Source organism: Orcinus orca, chromosome X, assembly GCF_937001465.1.
Source record: "Orcinus orca chromosome X, mOrcOrc1.1, whole genome shotgun sequence".
In the NCBI taxonomy this organism is placed as follows: Eukaryota; Metazoa; Chordata; class Mammalia; order Artiodactyla; family Delphinidae; genus Orcinus; species Orcinus orca.
In genome coordinates, this window is record NC_064580.1 from 61,793,681 (window position 1) to 61,807,235 (window position 13,555).

The 13,555-nt window shown below is 42.9% G+C and overlaps 1 protein-coding gene across 2 annotated transcripts; it reads right to left on the minus strand.

The window, feature by feature from the left end:
- Nucleotides 1-5,341: 5,341 nt before the first annotated feature.
- On the minus strand, nt 5,342-13,312 carry SNX12 (sorting nexin 12). 2 transcript variants are annotated; one of them, XM_033439095.2, is made up of 4 exons: nt 13,028-13,312; nt 8,295-8,390; nt 7,635-7,759; nt 5,342-7,225 (listed from the first exon to the last, which is right to left on the minus strand). In XM_033439095.2, exons 1-4 carry the CDS (start codon nt 13,178-13,180, stop codon nt 7,123-7,125), a joined length of 477 nt encoding a protein of 158 aa, XP_033294986.1. In that variant the 5' UTR covers nt 13,181-13,312; the 3' UTR covers nt 5,342-7,122. The 2 variants fall into 2 exon arrangements, with proteins under 2 accessions (XP_033294986.1, XP_004275815.1); XM_004275767.3 differs by having other exon boundaries at nt 13,016-13,306.
- Nucleotides 13,313-13,555: the final 243 nt, after the last annotated feature.

The following is a 13,555-nucleotide window of genomic DNA, read 5'->3' on the forward strand; positions in this document are numbered from 1 at the left end:
CCACACAGCCCAGCCTCTCCCGCTTCCGGCGTCACAAACCTCTTCCTGTTGCCAGCAAATTCTTGCCCCAGTCCGGGTCCCCGACCCCCACTCCCTGGGCCGCATCAGAGGAAGAGCTCCGGGCGGGCGGTGGTGGAAGGAGCCCTGCAGGCTAAGGCATGGCCCCGCTAAGTGCTATACATGGAGACTATAGCCAGAGTCGCGGCGGCACACCCGGAGACACTCTAAGACGCCGAAGCGTGACAGGGCCTGGGGTGATGGGGTGGGGGTGGGGATTAGAGGGTAGCTAGGTTGCGGGGTGCAGGCAATTACCAAACAAGCCGAAGGAGGTCCGAGGCAACCCCGCCGACTCTTCCAAGTGCCGAGAGGAAGGCTTTGCTTTCGAAAGCAGCGCCACAGGGTCCCCATTGGTCTTCCATTCCAGCCAACCAGCAGATCTCCCTATGGCCCACCCCCTCGACTAAGAAGCCAATCAGAGGAGAGTATGTGCTTCCCGTTGCGTAAGACCAACTAAAAGTTTGCTCATTTCTGACTGACGTGTGGGTAGCCAACCAGAAGAGCCAAGGCCTGGTAAGTCGGCTTCCTATTTCAGTCGCCGTCTCGATCTACGTCACTGTCCTTGTCCCGTTCCTACCTGTAATCTAAGGTTTGGATCTGGGAGAAATAACCGAAAAGGAGATCCAAGCTGGAGGAATCGTGGCCCAAGAGGCAAAGTGATATCTCCCTGAGTTTCCAAGAAGGTTGGCCCTGAGGTCAGATGAGCATGTGGTTGAGCTGTCAGTGCTGCTCTGGGATTGGCCTCAACGAGTGCCAACCTGAGAAAAGTATTGGTCATGAGAATGCCTCAGATACGTTGCTTTGCCACTGGGCTAGTTGTTTCATTTCCCCCAAATTTAGGTGGGAAGAAGGCTAGGAACATCCAGGGCCTTTAATTGAGATTATTGGTTTTTCTATAGCGAGGAGTGTAGGGATACTCAATTAGCAGTAATAAATACTGCTTCTAGAACAACTAAAATGAAATGTGTGGAGAAATTTTTGAAAACCTGATAGTGGTATCATTACAACTAAATATGCCAGAAAATGCAAATTAAAACTAAGAAATACCACTTCCACCAACTAGTTTGGATAATTATGAATTGTTTAATATTTTTCCACTTTTGGCAAAAAAAACTACTTATAGGGAAACAGGGATTTCTCCACTTTTGGGAAGAAACAGAAATTCTCATTTGCTCTAAGTGGGAATCTAAACGGCACCTTTTTTTTTTTTTTTTGCGGTACGCAGGCCTCTCACTGTTGTGGCCTCTTCCGTTGCGGGGCACAGGCTCCGGACGCGCAGGCTCAGCGGCCATGGCTCACGGGCCCAGCCGCTCCGCGGCATGTGGGATCTTCCCAGACCGGGGCACGAACCCGTGTCCCCTGCATCGGCAGGCGGACCCTCAACCACTGCGCCACTGAAGCCCTAAACGGCACTTTTTAAGAAAGTAGCTTAGTAGTACGTATCAAAATCTAAAATGCACACATCCTTTGACCCAGGAATTCCTTCTCTCAAAATCTATCCTACAGAAACACTTAAAACACACGAGCAAGGTTATATGCAGCGTTACTTATAATAGTGGCTGATGATACAACTACACTATGAAATGTTATTTAAAAAATGAGGTAAATTTCCATGTACTAATGTGAGAGGAAGTCCACACTATATTACAAAGTGATAAAGTTGCAAAATACTACATAAAATATCCCATTTTGTTTTCAAAAAACTATATATTCGATGATTGTATATGTGTGTATGAATATACGTATATATTCATATACATATATTTGTGCATAGAAAAAAGTCTAGGAAAACACATACCAAATTAAGTTATTCTTGAGGAATGGGAATAGGATTAGGGAATAAGGAGAAATCTCACTTTCTACATATTTATGTTTTGTTTCAATTTTGTCAATTAGCATTAATTACTTTTGAACTTTATCACAATAAAACATTTTAACAAAATAGGCACTTTTATAATCAGATCAAGTTATAATTTATAATACTGTAATTTTTTGTAATCAGATAAGTTATAATTTTGTAATCAGATCGTTATAATTTATATATTTTAAATCAGATCGTTATAATTTATATATTTTGTAATCAGATCAAGTTATAATTTATATATTTTAAATAAGAATAATTACATATAGTTATGAGGTGACTATTTCATTAAAAAATTTCGGCTAGGGACTTCCCTGGTGGTCCAGTGGTTAAGACTCTGCCCTTCTACTGCAGGGGGCGCAGGTTCGATCCCTGGTTGGGGAACTAAGATCCTGCATGCTGTGTGGCCAAAAAATATTTTTTTTTAATTTAAAAAAAATAATAAATAAAAATTTCAGCTAGAAGACCTATGATAAAATTAGGGCAGCTGTAAATCAAATCACCACAGAGATTCAATGGGGGTACTCATGATTTGACACAACAGGATATAGGCAAACAAAATCTAATCAGGATAAGTGAAGAGTCTTTCATTTCTGGGAGAGAAAACTAACTGCACTACAGCAAACTCCATCACACAGGGAAATTGTGCTTTCACCTTTTTGGTGGCATCACCTCCAGGGTTTCTCAACTCCTTGGCAAGGGTCAGAAATCATAAGCATTAGAGATTTAAGATAACTCAGATATAATTTAGTCAAATCCCCTCACTTTAAAGCTGAGAAAACAGGCCCAGAGTGGTGAAGCAATTTGCCTAAGGTGCTATAGCCAGCTAATAGCATAGCCAGCTCCAGAACCCAGGTTTCTATTCCAGGCCTATTACTCTTTCTACTACTTTTCAGATTTTCCTGAGTCTTTTTTCTGATGACGTATTAGGGAATATTTTTTAAGTCTTATGAATATCAGACATCCCTATATTTAAATTTTAGAAAATGCATAGCAAAATAAAAAAGTATATCCCTCTACTAGCACAGATGATCAAAAGTTGACTGTATCTGGATGAAAGAAATTATTGGCATAACAATTTTCTTGAAAAGTAATGCATAAATTTCTGTGAATCTAACTATTTTACTGTTCACTTAAGAACTACTGTTTTATCCAATTTCTGATTGTTCTTCAATTGGCAGTGCCTCTTAATCCTTTACCTTCAGTTTCTCTACATTAAGTAGTTGTTGATCTATATACAAACACTTAAAACCACCATAGGAAGCACCTATTTAAAGAAACCCTGTCATGATTTAAAGAATCCTTTATTCTGTATAATGTGAATAATTACCCCCATTTTGTCTGTTTTGTAAGGAATGACTTTTCTGTTCTCAATAGCAGAGACAGACAGATAGATACACAGGTAGACAGACAGACAGGAGGGAGAGAGAAAATAAAAGTAAAATAGGGAACAATTTTTTTTGTACAAGGCAAGAAAACAGATAAGAAGAATGAGGGGTGGTGGGTGGTCGGGAAGGGAGTGGCAGAGAACCACAAGCTAAATTAGTCACAAAGTGTTTACATTTTAAAAGTAAACTTGAACACTGTGAAGTATAAATGGACTAACAACCACCTAAACTTCAGGGTATAATTAAAGTGGTGTCCAGTTTTAGACTCTATGACTTAGGGACATATGAGGACCTTGGAGAGATTTAAGAATAATAAAGATAAAAGGGTTAAAAATGAGTGAAGTGAGGAAAACTTAGAACTGTTATTGTGTCTAAGAAGAGAAGACCAGAGATGACTCAACAGTCCTCAAGGATGGGAAGAAATATCCATTTCAGTGAGCAGCTGGTCTGCATTTCCAAAGCAAAAAAGTAATTTTACTTAAATTATTACAGCATGTATTTGAAGATGGAAGTGGCTTAAATAGGACACCTCATCCAACAAAAACTCCAGAGAAGCCTGAATGCTGTCCACCTCTCCCACCCTTTACTAGCTCAACTCATCTCAAAGAATGGTTCAAAGGGTGGATAAGGCATCTGTGCAATGTGAGGATTTAGACTTCTTTTGGTTGTAGCTACTATGTTCAAAAATTTTTGTTAGCCTCTGTCCCCCAGGTCCCAGTGAAAGGTTGAGCTGCTTTCTGTGCTATGGATAAAGGGGATTAATTAGTAGCAAATACCTAGATGCATGCATAAACTTGAATTCCTTATAAAAGTATGCTTCTCCTTCTCAGTGTTGATGGGCTTGGATTTGGGGTTCTTTCAGGACCGTTACATTTGACTCCAAAGAGGGAATTTACCTGATATTAAAAAAGTTTAGACAACTAACTAGATGCATCTGGACCTCTTATTTTGTCTCTAGCATTTTTTTGTCTTGTTTAGATATCTCCTGAACTAAAGTATAAGAAGTATAAGGTCTTTGAAGAAAGAGAATGTAATCATTTTATTTTACCTCAAGCACCCCGCCCCATCACAGCCCAGCTTAATATTTTATTTTACAGCTGCTTTTTCTAGTTATTCTCTATTCATTCTCCAACACTGCTGCCTGTGAAGGTTGCATTTCTCTTATTACTCTTCCTTTCTCTTATCTCACAGAAACAGCTATTCTTCCCTATCCTCTCATATATCTTTAGTCATCTAATTCCTGAACTACCAAAACCTCTTAACTTCTTCAATTCAGCCCCCACTGTTCTACTTGTACCCAAATACCATTGTTAAGTCATCTTAATTCATAATGTTTTGACCACATCACTTTCTATACCTTCTTTCCACACTCAACTACATGATTAAAACTACCTTTGACTCCCCAAATGTCAAGATTCCTACCTAACCTCTCATCCCAAACCTTTCCCAAAACCCACTTTGTGGATGAAGCCATTTCAGAATCTACTGGTCAAGTGAAAATATCCATCCATCAAAAATTCTCAGAGTTCACTCACCTTTCTGCCTGCATCAAATCTATGTGTAAGAAAAACAGCTCAATTGAGGTAAAAAGCCTATGAAAGAAATAGTGTTTGTAAGGGGTGTGAGGGTGTGTCGGAGGATAAGCGTATGCACAAACGTATTTATGTACACAGATAGCATATACATATACCTATACACACACACACACAATAAATATATTTTGCCCAAATTAGCACACACCCACAAGCTTAAAAACCAAATCTACTAAATCTGACCCAAACCACAGTTACTGAGACCTATGGCTACTTCCTGCAAGCAGATGCATTACCTCTGTGACAAAGTCAATTGCATGTTGCAAGAAAGATAGGTAAATACTGCTACAGGCAGCTAGGATTCTGCTTTTTTTAAAATTTAAATGTAAAAATTACTTATCACTTCAGGACATTGACCATGTTGTATAATTTCTGCACAATATCCAGAATATCCTAGAAACTAAAAAGTACTAAATTTACAACTTAAGCAGGAAAACAGAGGCTTGCTTCACAGTGGTTTAATATGAACAGAGTTGAATATGACATTGTCTGACAGAAGAATGAACATTTTGCTGAATAAAAGCCCCGAGTCAGGATATATACACAGCAGAAATGGGGCCTCAGGCTCTCAGCACTTGTGCACAATGAAAGGAGGAATCTTTTTTTAAAAAAAAGTCAATAACAGAGGATACAAATGAAAAAGGCAGCAACAACACCAACACTGGGAAGGTGGGAAAGGGAGCAGAGCCTCACTCTAGGGGCTGCTCAGCCCCTGGCACAGGCCCGGCAGCTGAAGAGCTGATCTGTGTCAGGGAACTTCAACATTTAGATGGACTCCAAACCCCATATCAAAATCCAATCCTAATCTCTCCGATCAGGGTCTTGTCAGAATCAGTAATCCTTTTCCTCAGGACCCTATATAAAGAATTCCAGTCCTTCCATGATAGGGTGTCTAAGCAAAGAGCCCCACTTTTGACCTGACACCAGAGTTAACCTGCTCCCATCCCACCACCTGGGACAGATATCGGGCCCCAGCAAACAAACCACTACATCCCAGACAGAAGCCCAGGAAAGTCACCAGCCTCAAGAAGCTGCCTCAGACTCTAAGTTTTAAGAAATCTATACCCAGGTGCTAACCCTAGCTCAGCTTCCGGGGAGAATGCTGGGGTTCCATGGGAAACAAGTGCAGGCAGTTCAATAACCCTGTGACCAAGCTGGGGAGGGCAGCGACAACTCTTGCCCCTAAGCCCCATCAATAGCTCAAAGTGCTTAGGAGAAGTCAGAGACTGTGTGGTTTGTTCATGTGTTTTCTGTCTCGTGGCAGCACTAAATGGGATGGGGGGAAGGGAGAATGGAAGGAAGAGAGTGGTGATGCCCTTCCCTACCACTGGGAGGTACCTAGAAAATGATCCACTCCCACCCTTCAGGGAGTTACCTGGCAGTGGTGAGTTTCCCCTAGCCCTCAAGCCTCCAAATCTGCAAAGCTAACCCATAAAAGTAGCAAGGGCTTGGGGAGGGAGAACTGCCGGCCCAGCCCATTCTGACTCACCTGCTGGTGAGCGAGAATAGGCAGCCAGAGCGGGGAGCCACAAAGGAAAGGGGCTAGGCAACAGGAGCTCCCCAACTGCCCTATGGCTTTCTTCTGACTCTGAAGCAGCCATGATGATGGGCCTAGAAAACCCACACACCTTGCTCCACACAACAGACTGCTTAGACTCTAGAATTACTGCCATGAAAAGCAACAAGGGAGAGAGAAAGTACAACAAAAGAAACTCTTGAGAAAACTGGGAACGGGCCTAGAGAAAACGAGAGCTTTTCGGTCTCTGCCACCTTCCCCACAAGGAAAAAAGTTCATGCAGGTAGGAAAGGCAGGGTCTTTCCCTGCTCAGTGTTCCTGGTTAAACCTAAGAGTAAGAAAAATCCCCTGGACTTGCAGCATCAGTATGTACCCAAGTGCCCCACCAGCACAAGACCCGCCCCCCGCAAGGTTAGCCTTCTGGCATGGGTAAATGCCCAAGAAATTGCCTTCCAGTCCAATCCCCCCACCCACCCCCCAACCCCAAGCAAAGGGCATCTGCCTGTGGTTTCCCACCTCTCCTCAGAGGAGAGGATCCTAGCAGAGTGCCCATGGTATAGTCAGGTACCAAGGAACACAATGCCAGACAGTCTATCAGGCCAGGGGATGGAGAGCCAACTTCAGATCAAAGAGAGAGAGAGAGAGGCTTAGTGTAAAAACCAATGTCATTTCAGCAGGAAAGTAGAGGGCAAGTGGTGAGAGGGGCTCCTACTGGCGCACCTTCCCAGGGACGTAGTTCCTGTCAATTGCCTCCTCCTGCAGGAACATGTGTAGGCAGCGTTCGTTCTGAGCCAGTGGGTGCCCAGCAATTCTATAAAGAGACCAAGACGGTTATCAGTTGTATCTGGGATCAGAGAGAATTTGCAGAGGGACAGGGCTGTGGATGTGGACAGGGGAAGAAGGGCAAAGTCAGCCCTGAAGTTCAAGCAAGTAGAGGACAGCAGCAGGGTACCACTTCAACCCTAATATTGCAGAAGGGAAGGGGATAGAGGTGTAAGGTGGGGGAAATCCCTAGACACATCCAACATGCAGCACTTTCTCAGGCCCTGAGGTACAGGATCGGAATTCTGCTCAAAGGAATGGAGTTTTACTGTCCAGTGAGCCCAGCACACAATCGGCACCACATCATATTACCCATTACAAAAGAGGAAAGAGACGAAACATATAGAAAGACCAAAATAGCAAAAGTAGCAAAAGGAATCCCCAGGAACTTGGCTTACTTGTTAATAAACTGTTCGAGGCCCTGCCTCCTTTCTTCAATAAAGGACTCCTCAAAGATCCCTTCATCTCCTCGAAAAGGGAGCTGCCGCTTCAAGGCTTTCCCAGGCAGTGGTGGTACTACAATCTGTAGGCAGACGCAAAATATCAGTCACACGGGAGAGCACAGAGACGGAATAAGGTGGTAAAGCACCACACACTTCATTTCCTATTAGGCATAGGGTCCATCCTATGCCATAGTTCAGCAACTTGCAAGAACTGAGGTTATAAGAACAGTCAGGGGGTGGCTCAGGTCAAAAACTAATCCAGTTCTGTTTCTGTGGGAGGACAGGTTTACCATCTCAAAAGAAAGGAAGTAAACTCCAAATATTCTTCACTTTCTTTGACAGTCCACTACCATCCAAAAATTTAGCTACACTTTCCATTTTTAGCACCTAAAGGAATTAAGTTGTATGACTTTTCTAGCCACTAAGTCAACTAATAGTTTTTCTTTACAATTTCTCCTGAACTTACCACTTTCAAGTTTCAAAGGGTATCATCCAGATCCAATATATTGGGATTTGGTAGACAGAGTGTGTTCACCCTCTCTGTTGCCTTCAAGATTTTATAAACCTATGCAGATCTCCTCTCTCAAGGGTGCCACACAGGAAACAGGGCCATACCTTACTATCTCGCTCCAGCTCATTTTTTAGCCACTCGAAGTCACTGTAGCGCCGTCGTACACAGGACTCCTTCAGCTTGAAGATAGGTAGGTTTGTCTACAGGGAAGAAAGAATGTGAGAGAAGAGAGATGGTAAGAAATGTCAGCCTGTGATGGCCACCTATCACAACCACTTGGACAGGTCTTAAGAAAGAAACAGCTCCTATGGACCATGTTCCTAGAACCCTTTCAAAACACCACCAGGTGAATACCAATCCTTACCACATCCAGCCTTGTCACAGGTGGTGATTAGAAGTCCCTTGCTGCTTAGAATTTATCCTACAAATAGACTTGAAGTTGTACATAAATATGTATGTACAAAGGTTTTCACTGAATTTTCTCATTTGTAATAATAAATGTCCATCAACAGATAACTGATTAAATAAATTATGGTACACTTGTACAGTGGAATACAACTATGAAAAGAATACAAAAGATATATATGTCCCAGTATGGAAAGATATCAAGCATTAAAATCAAGGCACACGACAGTATATACAGCCTGCCTCTATTTGTTTTTAAAAGGGATATGTATATGTATATATATTTATATTTATGAATTAAATATTTATGAAAAATACTGATAACAATGATTGACTTTGGAGAATAAGACTAGACAACTGGAATGGGTAGGTCACATTTTTCATTGTGCAATTTGAATTTATCATATGCATGCATTACATTTTCAGTTGAAAAGTGAATTTAAGTTCCCTGGAAAGAACAAGAGATAAGCACCTCCAAAGTATGCTTTCCTCTGCTTTTCCTGTCCAAATCCTCTCCATTCTACAAGCCCAGCTCAAGTCCCACTTCATCCAGGAAATCTGTCCTGACAACACCAGTTTAATTTATTGGTCTCCCTCTCCTCTGAACTCCTATGACACACAGACTTTAGTACTGCCTGACACACCACTGTTTCAAGCATTATGTTAGTCTTGCTACCTAACTAAATTATAATTTCATTGAAATCGGGAGCCATGACTACTGCTGCATCTCCCTAAATGCAGATTATGCAAGTTACTCAGTAAATACTCAATTGATTAATAGTGGCCCTATGTATATCTGTTTACCCTTTCCTTATCCAGAAAGTGCAGCAGAAATAGCACTTACATTAAGTTGGCTTACCATGGCTCGCTCCCTGATATAAATCGGCTTATTCCCACATCTTAATCACTGAGAATTTTCCCAAGGCTCCAATGGCAACAGGAACCTCCGACAAACAAAAAGCCCTGATCCTCACTCCTATCTACAAGTTCTAAGTAGAAATGGCCAAATGTATTAATACTGGCTATATTTCCCACCAGTCAATTCAAATCAGTAGATGGGAAAAAAAGGAGCTAGTTTCTCTCCTTTCTCCACAGCTAACTCAGAGCAGGTAAAGAGCATTGGAGCTATGCTAGAGCTTCACACATTCCTCACTATGTCATGCTTTGTAGTCCTCAAGTCTGGAAACTGTCTTTTCAGGATCTAGCTCTAGGTATAGGGAATCAAAAGCCAAATAACTGGCCAACTTACATTAGTTACAACTCTACTCAGGATCAAGGTCCCAGGAATGTCAATGGGTTGAAGTGGAGTGAGATATATGTAAAGTAATATCTTATTACCTAAACTATTTTCTAGAAGAATAAATAAGAAAATGGAAACAGTGGTTTCTTCAGAAAGGGGAACCTCTGTAAGGCAGAGGGAGAGAGGGAGACTTCATTTTTAAGTACAGTTGACACTTGAACAACACAGGTTTGAACCGCATGGGTCCACTTATACACAGATTTTTTTCAATAACTATAGTATATCATTTTTATACCTTTTGAATTTTGTACCATGTGCACGTATTACCTATTCACAATAAGCCATTATAGAGAACATTCTCAGAATCCTGCACAAAGTATATATGTGTATCAAATCATCACATTCTATACCTCAAACCTACACAAAGTTATCTGTCAATTATATCTCAATAAAGCTGAGAGTAAAAATAATCATTCAAGGAAAAAAGCCCTTCAGTATCATGAGATTCCAGGTTTCCACCAGAGTTCATTACAAATACTGTGATCCTCAAACAGTAGAACCTTAACCAGTAGGCCTTTACAGAAGCCAACAGAAGGATCTAAGAAAAGAAAAAAAGTGCTGAGTAGATTCTTCCAAGACACAGCAAAACCACCCACTGCCATTTTGTGAACTTCCTCCTTTGACTTACAAAAATGCTATTCTTTCCCCACCCCCACAGGATGGTGACAGTAACGGCCTTTCATCTCAGCACCTAGCCATCTAAGGAAGGGGATACTATGTACTAGGATACTCTCTCAACTCCAACCTACAAATTATATGAGGGAGACACGATCGTGTAGTACAGCATATAGAGTCCTTTGGCTCTGATCAACACAAAATCAAGGGAAAGGGGAGAAGGAAGCAAAGTTCAAGTCCACAGGACAACTGACATTTGAAAAGTTCCATACATATCTTGTTAAGCCACCAGAATACCTCTCCAGACTCCTTATTTCTTGGGGTGGGTACTCCTTCCCTGAGCTATTATACAAAGAAACAAGGCAGTGCCATCTACTTCTACCATACACAATGCTTAATTCCCAAAGCCCATTCTCTTGAGTCTCATGCTCCCTATAATGCCTACCAGTCACTTAAATTAGCAATTTCAAACCAAATGGTTTCACCAATTTTCCCCAAAACAGAGTTCAACAAAAATATTAAAAGCCTATATGGCCATACAAAATTAACATAAATACAAATTAACTCAAACCCACAGAATTAGGAACTGCCATCAACCCTATCATCAATCACTATACAATTAGTAATTGTGGAAAAGACTGATGAAAAACTTAGTGGGTTAAAAAAAAATTTTGCACACTAAAGTTTTGCAACTAAGCATTGCCAAAGAGACTAAAGTGTAGTGGAAAGAGTATGGTGGGCTTTGGAGTCAGACGGACCTGGGTTCAAATCTCAACCATGACACTTATTAGCTATGTGTACTTGGGCAAATTACTTAAACTGCATTCCTCCTCAGTTTTCTATCTGTAAAATGGTGTTTTTGTAAGGATTTAGAAACTAAAACCTAGTTCAGTGCCTGGCACACAGTAGGCACTAGATGAACAATTCCTGTTTTATTAGAATGCCTGAAGTAGAGAACAATTCCATTCATAATCCCTACAGCTCTTGGGTAATACATCAAGACAATGTCTCCAAAACCCCACAGCAGAGAGTTCTTACACTGAACAAGTTATGCCCAGGATTCCTCAGGTAATTAAGTTCTCTGCCATTAACAGTTCCCAGCTTTTATCATATTTTGAGGGCTCTAATGTCCATTCTTCCCCAAAGAGATGATTTCAAACAGTTCTTATATAGACAAGTTTTTCTCATTTTTTTCTATTCGCGTTTCTTTCTTCAGTTTGGACTTTGCCAAACTTGGAATTTGGAGATCATCGCTTCTTAATTAGGTTTCAAAGCCCAGGTGGGAGAGCACACTCTCTCATTCAATTCATTCATTCAAAAATAAAAGCACATACACTCTTTTAGGTCTTCAAATGCTGTTTGAGCAGCATGCTGTCCATAGAGAATATTCTGGCCCTCTAGTCTGAGAAGAAAACATAAGGAAAATTAGGAAATGGCTCTCAAACTTTTTTGCTTGTAACCACTTTAATGGGGCCAAAGAAACTGCAAACCATGTACTCTGCACATTCCATCCTTGCATCGTGGACTAAGAACTAGAGAATAAGGTCCTCTGTAATGCACACTGGAAGAAACCACTCCTGGGGCAGTCCTGAAATGTCATATATTAAAGTTAACTACAGACTAGGGACTAATATAATGAATCCAAAAGGTTAATCTAGAGCAGAAAGAGCAAATGGCCATTCATACACAGAAATGCCAAATGAGAGCCAGTAAATATTGAAATAAATATTCTGGATACTTCAAATCTAAAGGGTCAGCCCAGGATGAGGGTAGCGACTGACAATCCGCCAATCCGAGTGCAAGGTCAGGTTTTCCAGTGAGCATGTAGTACCTGAGAAAACTTAATCATTAAACACTTCTCTCCTTCAGATGTTAATTCTACACAAGTCTGGGAAGCACTCAGTCTCAAGGAGACTCCCCTTCTTATTTCTGCTCCACCAAGCCCACTGTCCTGTCTCCCGTTCCTGGAATCTCTCTTCCCTTTAATCTAGGCTTTGCTCAACTCCATCATCCACGGAGACCTCATTAAGAAGAAGCTCCTCTGGGCCTTCCTGTCCCCCTTCTTCAGACTGACTTCCCACAACCTAGTTTAGTTATGGGACCCTGCAGCATATCGCCTTGGCTCTCCATCCCCCAGCCCTCTTCCACTCCTCCTTCCCTCCTTCTGTCGCTACAGTCCTGATTCCTATTTCCTGGGATTCCTCACTCTAATCCTCTCCATCCTTCCCCACCGTCTCCAGCCATGCTTCACTTCTTGCTCATGGGTACTTGTTTTCCCTCACGCCGGTCCGATGTCCCCCCTCAGGAGTTTTCTGTATCCTCGGGCCACAACCGAGTGGGCAGACCTCTCTGCAAACCTATTAAGCCCCTAACCCCCAAATGACCCCTCCAGCGTCTTCTCCACCGTTGGCCGTCCCTATGGCAGCCTCACCCCCCGCCCACCCCCGCCCTCCCCGCCCAGTCGCCCGGTCCTCCCTCAGCTGTCTCCCTCACCCCGTGACTCACCCGCATGCGAACCTCATAGGTGGTGAAGCGCGCGCGGCCCACGCCCACCGTCTGTGGGTTAAAGATGTCGATCTCCAGGAAGTTACTTGGCGGCCCGTAAGCGTCGGTCAGGTCCTGCGGCTTCGAGTTAAGGCGCCGAGTGTCAGCTACTGCCGTGTCCGACATCTTTCCGAAGGAGAGACCGGGACCGGGGAAGGGGGGATGGGGGACAGAGACCGAAGGCAGGAGCGCGCACGGCCCCTCCCGCTTGCAAAATAACCAGCCAACCCACAGACTGCGGCGCCGCGCACGCGCGCCCACGCACGCACGCGCGCACGCGCACGCCGTCGCGGCCCGGGGCCCGGCACCCTGAATAGAGGCGAAGCGGACGGCTGGAAGTCCTGTACCGAGGAGGCGTCATTCAGACTTCCGGGCAGTGTTTGTGGCCGCCCCGGAACCTGCGTCTCCAATACGCACTCCCAGTATCCTAGGAAGCACTACAGGGGAGATCCGCCAATCGCTGCTCCTCAAGCCAAGAAATTGTCTTATACTGTGCATCAA

What these genes read in the sequence shown, in the direction of transcription:
- SNX12 (XM_004275767.3), bottom strand. Translation starts at nt 13,180, where the DNA reads ATGTCGGACACGGCAGTAGCTGACACTCGGCGCCTTAACTCGAAGCCG. An exon ending in CCTATGAGGTTCGCATGCGG is followed by an intron (nt 8,391 to 13,015) that starts GTGAGTCACGGG and finishes TCTTCCCTGTAG; the next exon opens with ACAAACCTACCTATCTTCAA. An exon ending in CTCGAACAGTTTATTAACAA is followed by an intron (nt 7,226 to 7,634) that starts GTAAGCCAAGTT and finishes GTCTCTTTATAG; the next exon opens with AATTGCTGGGCACCCACTGG.